Here is a 12729-nt window from a genome sequence, read left to right as displayed (position 1 = left end):
GTTCTTCTTAGAGTGCTTGCTCATATTGATTCCAATTAGGTATGTGCATACCATGTGCACGGTCGTGAGAGAATTTTTACCCTAGCAACAGCCGGTGAGTCAGCTGTGGAGCCCCCTGGAGTGGCGCCTTCATGGTGCTGGATATATACCCCAACTGACCCAGCGCCCCCTCAGTTCCTTCTTACGTGACGGTCACTGGAACTGTGGAGCTTGGCTTTGCTGCTCTCCACTCTCCCTAGCGTTTTTCCTACACAGTTTAATAGTTATAGTATAGTTGTTTGTATTAGTGGGGATGGAAGCGGTTTTCCCTCCTTCCCATCTTTTGCTTAGGCTCATGCCCAAGGCTCCGGGCTTTAAGCTCTGCAGTTCCTGCTCTAAGTCCATGCCAATGGACGACCCCCATGACTCTTGCCTGAAGTGTCTGCGGGAGTCTCATCAAGCAGACAAGTGCAGGATCTGCAAGGGGTTTCGTCCCCAGACTAAGAAGGAGCAGGACTTTTGCTTAACATAGCTCCTGGCACCGAGTGCTTTGGTGCGCAGCGCCCCAGCAACAGCGGTAGGAATGGCACCGCGGTTGGACTCTGATAGAGACCCGCGGCACCGACGTTCCCCGGCACCACAACCGACATCATCGGTCCAGCACCGCTCCCACTCGCCTGGCCAGAAGTGGCACCACAAACCGGAAAAGGCTGGCCCACCTCAGCAGGTGCCACCCTCCCTGGATCTGTTTATAGAGCCGAGTCCCAGGGCACAAGTGGCGGCTTCTGCACCATTGACTCCAGCATCGAGAAAGGAACCGTTGAGTCCGGTGCGACTGGACTCCCCGACTCTCAGCGTGGTTGAGGTCCAGTTGCCGTCTACTCCAGATATCTTTGTGGCTGCAAGGGGTCTGATTGCCATGACAGTGTCGGCATCCCCTCAGCAGACCAAGGCACCGGCACCTGTTTGTATGGCACCATTCCGGGGCAAGCTGGCTCTTATTCACCCACCGGTACCGTCAGTTGAGCCGCGGCGCTAGTCGTACTCGCGGCACCACTCTGACTCCCTGTACCGTTCTCAACACCGCTCCATACACCAGTCACCGTCCGGGAGTAGATCTTGATTCAAACGTTGCTCCCAATGCCAGTCATCGTCGCGGCCTAGGTCCAGGTCCCGGCACTGCTCCCCGGCGTCACAGTACCACTCTCCACCATCGCGGCACCAATCTCTAGCTTTGCGGTACCGCTCTCCATCGTCTCATCGATGTGACTGTGCGCAGACCCACTCAGCACCACTGTGGCCATCGCGTTCCGCCTCTTGTTCTTCAGAGTCAGAGGCAGGGTCGAGTTTCTCAGACCGCCGCCACTTGGATCACAGCTGCCTGGACTCGGGCTGGACACTGGCAGACACAGGAGCAAGGTTCTGCTCAAGGGTCCACTCAATGGCCCTTTTGGATGCCCTGGGCATACCACCAGGCCCAGGGTGCTCCATCTGGGGCTTCTCGTTCAGCCTCGTCTGAGCCATGAGTGCAAGAGGCCACCACCAGCTGTCCTGCTCCTGGAAGCATGGAGACTGTGGTGTCGTCCTTCCCGGCTCCAGGCCCTCCTCCAGGTCCAGTTCCTGGTCCGGACACCGAGGTCGCGGGCTTAGGGCTCCAGATGATCCTCTTCCTCCCGTGGCGGCCTCCTCATCCTCACCCGATGAGGAGGTGGCGGGAACTGCTATATCGGGTCCCCCTCCAATAGACTTCCGTGCCCACCGGGACCTTTTGCGCAGAGTGGTGTGGAATATGAACCTCCAAGCAGAGGAGGTTATAGAGGTGGAGGACCCTGTGGTTGACATTTTGTCCGCAGAGGCTCCATCTAGGGTGGGCCTACCACTCATCTGGACCATTCAGACGACGGCCAGAACAATCTGGCAAATGCCCGCGTCCATTCCCCCGACTGCTAAAGGGGTTGAGCAGAAGTATTTCGTCCCCTACAAGGAATATGACTGTCTCTACAGTCACCCACAGCCTTGTTCACTGGTGGTGGCCTCAGTGAATGAGGAGTGGCATGGTCAGCAAGCCCCAGTGCCCAAGTCAAAAGAGGCCAAGCACCTCTATCTGTTTGGGTGCAAAGTCTGTTCCTCGGGGGGTCTTCAGCTCCAGATCGTGAACCAGCAGGCGCTCCTGAGCCGATACAATATTAACTCTTTGAACTCCATGGTGAAGTTCAAGGAGCTGGTACCTCCGGAGTCCAGAGAAGAGTTTGGGGCCCTGGTGGAAGAAGGCAAAAGGGTGGCATGGACCTCATTGCAGGCCTCCTTGGACACCACAGACTCTGCCGCTGGGACCCTCTCTTCAGGGATCGCAATGAGGTGTATCTCTTGGAGCTTCAGCAAATGTTGCAGGATCTCCCCTTTGATGGAGAGGTCATGTTTTTGGACAAGACAGACTCAAGGCTTCAGAGCCTCAAAGACTCAAGGGCCATAATGAGGTCGCTGGGCATGCACACGCCGGCTACCCAGCGGAAGCCCTTTAAGCCTCAGCGCTCCTATCCCCCTTCTTGGCCAAGGCAGGATTTTTATAGGAGACGGGGTTGTAATGGCAGGAGGAAGCCGTCCAACCACCAATCCAGGCAGGGCCAGGGCCCTTCCAAGCCCTCGGCAGGTTCTAAGCAAAACTTTTGAAGGGACGCCAGAGGATGATGTACTGGACCTCGTTCCGGATCCTACCCCACCCTTCTTGAATCGTTTATCTCGTTTCCACCGTGCTTGGTCCCTCATAACCACGGACCGTTGGGTTCTTCACATGGTGGAAAGGGGATACTCTCTCCAATTTTCTTTCTCCCCACCCTCCCTCCCTGTCCCTCTTCAGGGACCCCTCTCACAAGCAAGCAACTCCTCATTCAGAAGGTTCAGATACTCCTTGCCATGGGGGCGATCGAGAGGGTTCTAAGGGAGCTAAGGGGCAGGGGGGTTTCCTCCCGTTACTTCCTAATCCCCCAAGGCAAAGGGCGGGCTTCAGCCTATCCTGGACCTGCACGGACTCAACAAATTCATGGTAAAGTTGAAGTTTCGCATGGTCTCCTTGGGCACCATTATACCTTCCCCGGAGACTGGTACGCCACCATCAACATGAAGGACGCATATTTCCACATAGCGATCCATCCAGACGTTTCATCCTCTTTATGGTCAATCGCAAACACTAACCGTTCACGGTCCTTCCATTCGGCCTCTCTACGGCCCCCCAGGTGTTCACCAAATGTATGGCTGTCCTTCGTCGACGACGGATACAGGTATACCCGTATCTCAACGACTGGCTCATCCGAGGTCGTACCAAAGAACAGGTACAGTCCCACCTTCAATTGGTCACGGACACGTTTTGTCGAGTAGGCCTCCTTATCAACGTAGCGAAGTCGACGCTAGAACCGACCCAGAGAATAAAATTCATCGGGGTGGTCCTGGACTCCATGCGACCGCGAGCCCTCCTGCTGGACGCTCGTTTCCAAGCTTTGGCAAGCCTTATCCAGAGCCTTCAAAGCTTCCCACCTCGATGGCAAGAACATGCTTGAGTGTTCTAGGACACATGACTTCCTGCACATATGTGACTAGGCATGCCAGACTACAGCTCTGCTTGCTTCAAGCCTGGCTGGCATCAGTCTATCGCCCAGGTCGAGACAGCCTGAACCTGGTGGTCACCATCCCGAAGAGGGTCCTGGCCTCCCTCCACTGGTGGCTAGACCCCAAGACAGTATGCAAAGGAGTCCCCTTCCTCAGCCCTCCTTGTCCCTTGTCACGGACACATCAGCCCTGGTGATGGGGTGCCCTTCTCAGGGACATCCAGACGCAGGGACTATAGGCCCCATCCGAGCTCTCTCTCATCAACGTGTGGGAGCTGATGGCAGTACGTCTGGGTTGTCAAGCCTTCCAGGAGCGGTTGCATGGTCATTGTGTGGCAGTCCTCACAGACAACGCCACAGCCATGTTCTACATCAATAAGCAAGGGGCTGCTCGTTCCTCCCTTCTGTCAGGAGGCCATTCGATTGTGGGAGTCCTGCATAGCCCACTCCATTCACCTAGTGGCGTCTTTTCTCCCAGGGGTCCAGAACATGTTGGCGGACCACCACGAGTGGCCATTTCATTTGGATGTCATCCACTCCATCTTCCTAAAGTAGGGGTTTCCTCAGGTCGACCTGTTTGCCTCTCGGAGCAATCGGAAATGCCCGGCATTTTGCTCCCTCCAAGGTTGCTCCCCAGGCTCTCACAGATACCTTCCTATTCCCGTGGACGAGCCGATTGTTTTACGCCTTTCTGCCGTTTCCCCTGGCACATAAAGTACTGCTCAAGGTGCGCAGGGACAGGACGCTGCCGTTTCTGATCACCGCAGCGTGGCCCAGGCAACATTGGTATACCACACTGTTGGAGATCTCTGTGGATGCCCCAGTGCCGCTGCCCCTTTTTCCAGACCTGATCACTCAGGATCACGGCCGCCTCTGTCACCCCGACCTATGATCCCTCCACCTCACGGTGTGGATGCTGCATGGCTGAGCCATTCAGAACTCCTCTGTTCTCATTTGGTGCAGCAAGTTCTGTTGGGTAGCAGGAAACCTTCCACTAGGGCCACATATATGGCTAAGTGGAAGCAATTCTCATGCTCGTGCACTCACCGTGGCACGCCCCCATCTCCAAGCATCCATGTCTCTCATTTTGGACTATCTCCTGAGGCTGAAACAGCAGGGCCTGGATATATCATCCATCAGAGTTCACCTGGCAGCCATCTCGGCTTTCTACCTGGGAGCGAATGGCCAATCTGTCTTTGCCAACCCCATGATCTGTAGGTTCCTTAAGGGCCTGGACCGTCTCTACCCGCAGGTATGGCAGCCAGTCCCCATGTGGGACCTTAACCTCATCCTTTCCAGGCTTATGGGGCCCCTGTTCAAGCCGTTGGCCACCTGTTCCCTCCTATACCTCTCTTGGAAAATGGCTTTCCTCATTGCTATCCCGTCGGCGAGGCATGTCTCCGAACTTAGGGCTCTTACCTCGGAACCACCGTACACAATCTTCCAAAAGGATAAGGTGCAGCTGCGACCTCACCCTGCCTTTCTTCCCAAGGTGGTATCGACCTTCCATATCAACCAGAACATTTTCCTCCTGGTTTTTTGTACAAAACCGCATGCCAGTAGTCGGAAGCAGTGGCTACACTCCCTTGATGTTCATAGGGCCCTTGCCTTCTACACAGAGCGTACGAAGCCATTCAAGAAAACGACCCAGCTCTTCGTTGCGGTGGCGGACTGGATGAAGGGCCTCCCAGTCTCCTCTCAGCGGATGTCTTCTTGGATCGCATTGTGTATCCATGTTTGCTATAATCTGGCCGGTGTTCCAACCCCACCCCTCACCGCTCTCTCCACAAGGACTCAGTGGCTTTCCTAGCCCAGGTGCCAATCCAGGAGATCTGCAGAGCCACTACTTGGTCTTCAGTACATACGTTTGCTTCACACTATGCCATCGTCCGACAAGCCAGAGATGATGCAGCGTTTGGTAGAGTGGTCCTGCAATCCACAGTACTTCACTCCGACCCCACTGCCTCGGTAAGGCTTGGGAGTCACCTAATTGGAATTGATATGAGCAAGCGCTAGAAGAAGAAAAGACGGTTACTTACCTTTGTAACTTGTTCTTCGAGTGTGTTGCTCATATCCATTTCAAACCCGCACTACTTCCCCTCTGTCGGAGTAGCCGGCAAGAAGGAACTGAGGGGGTGCTAGGTCGGCTGGGGTATATATCCAGCGCCATGAAGGCGCCACTCCAGGGGGCTCCACAGCTGACACACCGGGTGTTGCTAGAGTAAAAATTCTCCGATGGCCATGCACGCAGTGCGCACACACCTAATTGGAATGGATCTGAGCAACACATCTCGAAGAACAACAGTTACAACCGTGAGTGTCTTTTTCTCTGTTCTCTTCTTTTTCCACTCTCCTTCCTCCTGCTGTTCCTCCCCACACTCAATCTAAGAATCTGGTCTCATGTGTCGCTACCACAGCTGCTTAAAAAAAAAACCAAAAAACAAGCTGCATGTTAGATCATACACTTTACACTTGGTATTTACTTATTACATGATTTTTTGTAAACTTTCTCATACCTACCTTCCTAGATAAACTGTGAAATTATAATATTGTGAGCTCACTGGTTGTTGTAGGAAACATTCCCTACTGTAAAGGTAGGACTGCTGACTTCATTAGCTGACTGTGAAGAAGGCTCTGTTTACATGCTTTTGTTTAATACTAAACATTAAGCAAGGATGTTAAGAAATGCATGGCTGTTGGAATCAGGTTTTTGTTAAGTGTTATAATATGGTAATGGCTTTGACATATTAAAATTTGTCTTAAGCAGTCTACAACAGTTGTTGTGTATAAGACCGATATATGTAGGTGTATTTCCCTTCAATTAAATCAAGGCTAATTGCTAATACTCAAAGACTTCAATGAAATAAGAGATTTGTATTGTAATATTTTGTCCTTTTCAATTTAATTTTCAGAGTTTTATCCCTCTATAATTACAGCTTTTACTAGCATTTAAATTGTGTTACTGAGATCTAAATTACTTTAGACATTTACATTAATCGTAACCAATTTGTTATGATGTAACATTAAATCCTTGTACTTGCACATGAAAGCTTTAAACATTGGAGTTTGTTATACAATAGGTGGAGCTGTTATAAGATCCTGTTTTTAGTTGCATACAACTTTGCCAACTTTTAAGCATTTATGCTGAAATTTTTTTATGCATAGTGTCTCCTCAGGCTGAATATTTTTTGAAAGTTTCAGCCCAAACAGTTCAGCCCTTTGCCAGAATTATTTTTAATTAATAAAAACTTACTTTTCACTTATTTTTTTCATATTCTTGGAATCTTCTTTTGAGACCTCTAGTGTGCCCCTATGCTTCAGTTCAGGGGCTTGAATGTGCCTTTTGTTTTCCCTTTGAAAATCCACCCAAATTTGGCTGCTATAAGCTTTTGAAAAATTGCAGTTCACACATGCTCAGACTTCTTGGTTGAGCTGCTAAAAATCTCCAGGCTATGGTGCGGCTGGGCACTGGAACTGATAGCAGAAGAAAGGTGTCTCTCCTGTGCTTTCAATGGCACTCCCACCCACCCTGGGGGAAGAGCCCAGGGAGGAGAAAGCTATCTGACTTGAATGCAGAGAGGATAAGAACTGGGCAAGGAACGGAGTAGATTGGAACAAGGAGTCTGAGACTGGGACTGAAGTAAGGCATGAAAGGAAATCTGACTGGGAGTTGGGAGTCTGAGACTGGAACAAGGAGCCAGGGAGTGGGGTGGAGGTAAGAGAGACAAACTAGATGAGGAGTCTGGGGAAAATAATTGGGATTAGAAAACCAGTGCGGGCGGGAAGGACTGGAGGCCAAGGAGGAGCAGAGAGACTGACTGAGGATCTGGGAGATGAAACAGACTGTCTGGTCCAGGAAACTGGGGTTGGGATGAGAAGCCAGAGGAGTGGAGGCTGAGACTGGTGAGGTAAGGAGAATGAGGCTGGGATGATGAGATGGGTGGGGAAGAGACTAGACAGGGACTGGTTAGAGGGAACAGAGCAGGAGTCAAGCTGAAAAGAATGTGCAGAAGCCTGTGCCCACTAGATCACACTCCCCTCTAGACCCTGGAATGGAACCCAAGATGCCTGAATCTCCCCATTCCTTTTCTGTCACCAAATATGTGAACCCCCCTGTCAGTGTGTCCTACCACTCTGGTGCTGATCCGTGTAGAGGACGACAACCTTCTACGGCTACCATTTACAACATTAGCTCAAGTTGCAGAGATCAGTGGAGTGGCTTTAAAGATTCCAACCCTGCCGGTGAACCTCATGAGTGTCAGTATGATGCCATATAATGGAATTTATTTTTATAGCTTGTGTTCTTAAAGACCTAGTCAATTATATTTTTTTAAAAAAACACATTAAAATTAATATTAAGGTTGCAAAGTTTAGCACTCAGAAGTTAGGAAATGCCAGAATTAAGGTTGTCTGTCCAACTTTAATTTTCTCCCTTGTGATAGCCTTATTACATGATCACATATAGTTTTGTCCAGAGGACCCCCTGCCTCATTCAGTGTGCAGGTTAAATGATGCCCAGTTAATGAGAAGTATTAAATATTTTATTTCCTCCTCATTGTTCAGTTAGTGTCCCCATGCCTTTACTGCATGGTATTGAAATTCTCCTGTGAAGACAAAATTATTAATTTGCCCCGGGGGCCTTTCTGTGGCGCTCATCACTATAGTATCTGTGTACATCACAAACATTAATGTATCTTCATAACGCTTGTGAGAGATGAGAGGGTAGTGATATCCCCATTTTAAGGATGGGAAGCTTGGAGATTAGTGGACACTTCTGACCTTAACTTTCAGTGCTCAACTTGAACTGACTAGGATCTGATTTTTCAGAGAATTTAACAGCTCATATGATGAGAGTACCGCTCTGACTTCAGTTGCAGCTGTGAGTGCTCAGTCTTCTTGCAAATCAGATTCCAATCTGGATCTCAAGTTGGGCATACAGAAAATAAAGAACACACAATGAGAGACCACCTGTGAAAAGTTGGTTTAAGTGACTTGCCTCGCACCATGCAGGAACTGTGTGTAGAGGCTGGGATAGAATGCAGTGTTTTCCAGGACAGCATTCTTAACTGTGAGACCACCCTTTCTCTTCCTGCATCTCCTGCCTCATTCATTACACACCTGGACTCTGATCAGAGGGGCCAGGTGGACCCTGCAACTACTGGCCAGCACATGGGGCTTTCCATCCTGCACATTTCCTCTTGTGCACTCCAGGAACTGAGGGCAGCCTTGTTTCCTGCTTCTCTTGCTTTTCTCGAGTGAGTCCTGCAGGAGGATGCTTCCCTCCAAAACTCATCATTAGATCCTTATCCTGCGAGCCTCCCCAGTCACTCCTAAAATGCCACCTGAGCCAACTGCACAACATCCAGCTAGTCTGCCTCCAAACCTTGCCCAGAGAACATCTGTACGTCCTCGTGCTTTATACCATCCACATCCTCACCTTTGTGTCCTGCCCTGACGCCAAGTGGCAGGACCTGCTGCCACCAGAGGAGGGTGAGGAACCCTGGTGGGCCAGCCTGTATTCCACTTTGGTCCCACAGCCTGCCAGGCATTTCAGTTGGTGGCTGTGAGCACAGGCATGTACTTGGTGCAGTTCACAAAATCCCCTGATGCCCGTCCCTTCTGCAATGAGAAGAAGACCCTGGTGCACATCTCTGTGGGTACATCGGGTTGCAGCCCCTCTTCTGGCTCCTCCAGAGCCTCTTGCTGAGGTTCTGGCCATATTTTTCCCCACACCTCTTGATCTATGCATACTGCATCTGTGGCCCCACAAAGTTGCAGGATCTCCTCATCAACCTCCTCCTGGTGCTGGCCAAGATGGTCATCCATCATTCCAGGAGGAGGAAGCTAGACAGAGGGGTGCTCTGTGACCATGGGGCCTATTTTTGGTCCCTTTTCCGCTCACGTCTTTGGACAGAGTTCCTCTGGGCAGTGTCCACTGACTCCCTAAACTCCTTAGAGGAGCAATGGGTGCTGTCTGGGGTTCTCTGCTTTGTGTCTCTCTCTGGAGCTCTTATTCTTTACCTCTGACGTCACTTCTGTGCCCGGTTTTTTTCATTTGTTGTCCCCAGAAATCCACTGTAGTCTGGGCTCATTGGCTCCTCCCCTGTAGTTGAGGGGTTGGGCCTGTAGTTATCGGCAGACCTAAACCCCTCTACCTCCAGTACTATAAATATTACACACCTTTCAGCTTCTGCAAGAGATGAGTCAGGGGTCCTGTGGAAAAAATGGTATGTGAACATGTAAAAATCACAAACTAGTCAACTCAGGTCGAACTGCCTCATCTCTTGCAGAAGCTGCAAGGGGTCCTACAAACAGCTTCCTTCATTGCACAGTTCTGATTCAGTCTGTCTTGTCCATAGAATGACGCAGGGGTCCTGTGGGGAAAAAATGGTATGTGAACATGTAATTAAAGACTATATCATAATGCATATGCACAAGGGTACTGAATTAAGGTTGCATAGGAAACCTTAATTCTGATATTTAACTTTTGAGTGCTTAAGTTTCTGCAATTTTATAATAATGTTCTTGTGTGTAATCTTATATCAAATACGCTCGAATATATAAATGCCTGCCTTGATAGCTTCAAATTTTCAATATCTCTTCCACCCATTGTCTACTTTTCTCTCCCAACAACAAAACTCTGCAAATTCTTACTTTTGGCCTTACCATTAGAGAAATATCAACCCATTGCAAGTTGGTCCTGGTATTTATAAAGAACTTTTATACGGTGACAGTACTCTAAACGTGTGATTAGAAAATGTTCAAGTGTAAGTTTCCCACACTTCTTTACAAATGTGAACTGTATATTCAGTATTTCTGGAAGTGATCAAATGATTAATTTAATGATTTTATTTTTTCTCAGAACCCATAGAACAAGTTACACGTATTATTGAGGCAGACCAGATAGATGGTGAGGCATCGAGTACTGAGCAGCAAGGGGTTGAATTATCTGAAGAGGGTGTTAAAGAAGAAACAACAAATGAAAATGAACCTTCAGTTACAAAAATCGATTCTGCTGTTCCAACTGAACAAAATGATGAGCCTGTCCTGGAAGCAGAATAAGTACTTCAAGTGCCTTCTGTAGCTAGTCCTTTTAGCTTTGTTCATGCAAGTTGTTACTCTTCAGGTGGGCTTTTCAAAAATGGTATAATTTAAAATCTCTCTTGAGCTCAGACTGCCTCACTACCACAGTACGTCGAAACTATGTGCACTACTGGATATTGAAAATTAAACATGTATTCTTTCAGTGAGCTAATGCACTGCAGAATGTGCAGCTGGTTGAAGTCTAACATAATCACAGGTCGCTTTAGTTTAGATTTGTATATTTGAAAACTAAAATTTACCTACAGGTTTATTTTCCATACACTTAACCAAATGCATACTAAGTTTTAGGTTATTGAACATAAGCAGCAGTAATTGGCAACAACTTGTCAAGTGGAGTTTTGGTTTTGTGAACTTTTAGGATTTTTTTTAATGTTTACCCATTAAAATGGATTGAGTGACTTTTAAATATCTAGATGTTTACATGCTAAAATGTCTTTAGGCATTCAGCTTAAGCAGTATGGAAATGTCGTCATAACTGTAACAGCTTAGTCATTGTCTTAACTTTTTTGACAGAATGCATTTAAACATCACTAAGCTGCATGGTAACTCCTTTGGCATTACCTATGTTGCAGATGGGCCAAAGGCACATGATATACAAAATTAGTTTGTGTTTACATACAGTATAGGAAGTCTCTGCACTTGATTGTACTTGAATACTGAGCGTTATTTATACCTGTATAATAATGACGATATATAAGTGAATGTTGTGCCTTTGTGTATTTTGTTAAAGGAAAATAAAGACTATCTAGCAGCAATATTTGCTTTGTATTTTCCAGAACTCATGAGAAAACTTTGTGTGCTATATTGCAACTATAACAGTTTATGGAGACTCTTGAAGGAATACGTCAATTTGCTTTATAAAGAGCATGTACTTTAGTACCTATGTGACTTGTTTGGTAGAATTGAACTGGGTTGGTAATTAACCTAGAAGCTTTTTGTAGAGTTATGTTAGTACATTTCACTGTTTTCTAAATGTGCCTAATTTTACAATTCCAGGGTTTTTTTTGGTTAACAGCACATTGAATTACTAAGGCCATGTCTACGCTTACCAGGGATCGACGCTGTGGCAATTGATGCAGCGGGGTCGATTTAGAGGGTCTAGTGATGACCTACTAAATCGACCACAGAGCGCTCTCCAGTCGACTCCGGCTCTCCAGCTCCCTGAGAAGGGTAAGGTAGATCGATGGGAGAGCGTCTCCCATCAATGCAGAGTGGCGTAGACACCACAGTAAGTCGACCTAAGCTACATCTACTCCAGCTACGTTATTCACTTAGCTAGAGTAGCGTAATTTAGGTCAACTTACCCCGGTAGTATAGACAGGGCCTTAGTTGTTTCCACCTAGCTGATTACTGCAGAGCTGCCATTATGTTTTAGAAACAAATAAACAAAACCCTGAAGCACAGTTGAGTGGTTCTGCTGCTGGAGCTGCCCTCCTAAGAGTGGCATGTAAAACAGAAATCCTGGGAGTTGGTGGTCTTTAAAAATTCCATGTACTACTTGCAAAAAGGACTTCAATCCACATTACCCTAAACAATTTCCATATTGGTTAGTTATATTCTACTTGCCTAAAATTATCCTTGGAGTTGTAATTAGTTGCTTTACACTGTTAAGCTGATGTCACATTTCACCTTGAGGTGGTGATGTTTCATTGGTTTGTGTATGCAGAATGTATGACTATTATGTATTCTCTTATATTAGAAGTCTTATTGACATGTTTGGGATGGCCTGAATAAACCGTGTGTCTGATACAGAGTAATACAGGTCATGCCAAACAATTGTCAGTCAAATCTCTTCCGCACCATCATGTGCTCTGCATGTGCCTCATTGCACAGAAAAAATATTTTCAAGTATTGTTAAAATATTAATATTTTCATGAGGTAATATCTTTTATGGAACCAGCTACTGCTTGAGGAAGGAGCAAGCTTTTGAGTTCTTCTTCAGGTCTGGGGAAGGTAACTAGAGTGTCCAAATTAAATAGAAGTTGGGACAGATTGTTAGGCATAAGGGGTTCATGCATGCTATAGGAGACAACTTAAAATGAAG

The 12729-nt window shown here is 47.7% G+C and overlaps 1 protein-coding gene across 6 annotated transcripts in view; it reads left to right on the top strand.

Moving 5' to 3' along the window:
• Positions 1–11440, top strand: part of LNPK (lunapark, ER junction formation factor) — an 85208-nt gene extending 73768 nt beyond the window's left edge. For all 6 annotated transcript variants that reach the window (XM_073305933.2, XM_073305932.2, XM_073305931.2 and 3 more), the window contains one exon: positions 10444–11440. In XM_073305933.2, the coding sequence (XP_073162034.1) occupies positions 10444–10643 (200 nt within the window). In that variant the 3' untranslated portion in view covers positions 10644–11440. The remainder of the gene's footprint in view (positions 1–10443) is intronic.
• Positions 11441–12729: the final 1289 nt, after the last annotated feature.

The sequence above is a fragment of the Lepidochelys kempii genome, chromosome 11, assembly GCF_965140285.1.
Source record: "Lepidochelys kempii isolate rLepKem1 chromosome 11, rLepKem1.hap1, whole genome shotgun sequence".
NCBI lineage: Eukaryota > Metazoa > Chordata > Testudines > Cheloniidae > Lepidochelys > Lepidochelys kempii.
The sequence above is the reverse complement of the archived record's forward strand: the minus strand, read 5'-3'. Positions and strand labels throughout refer to the sequence as shown.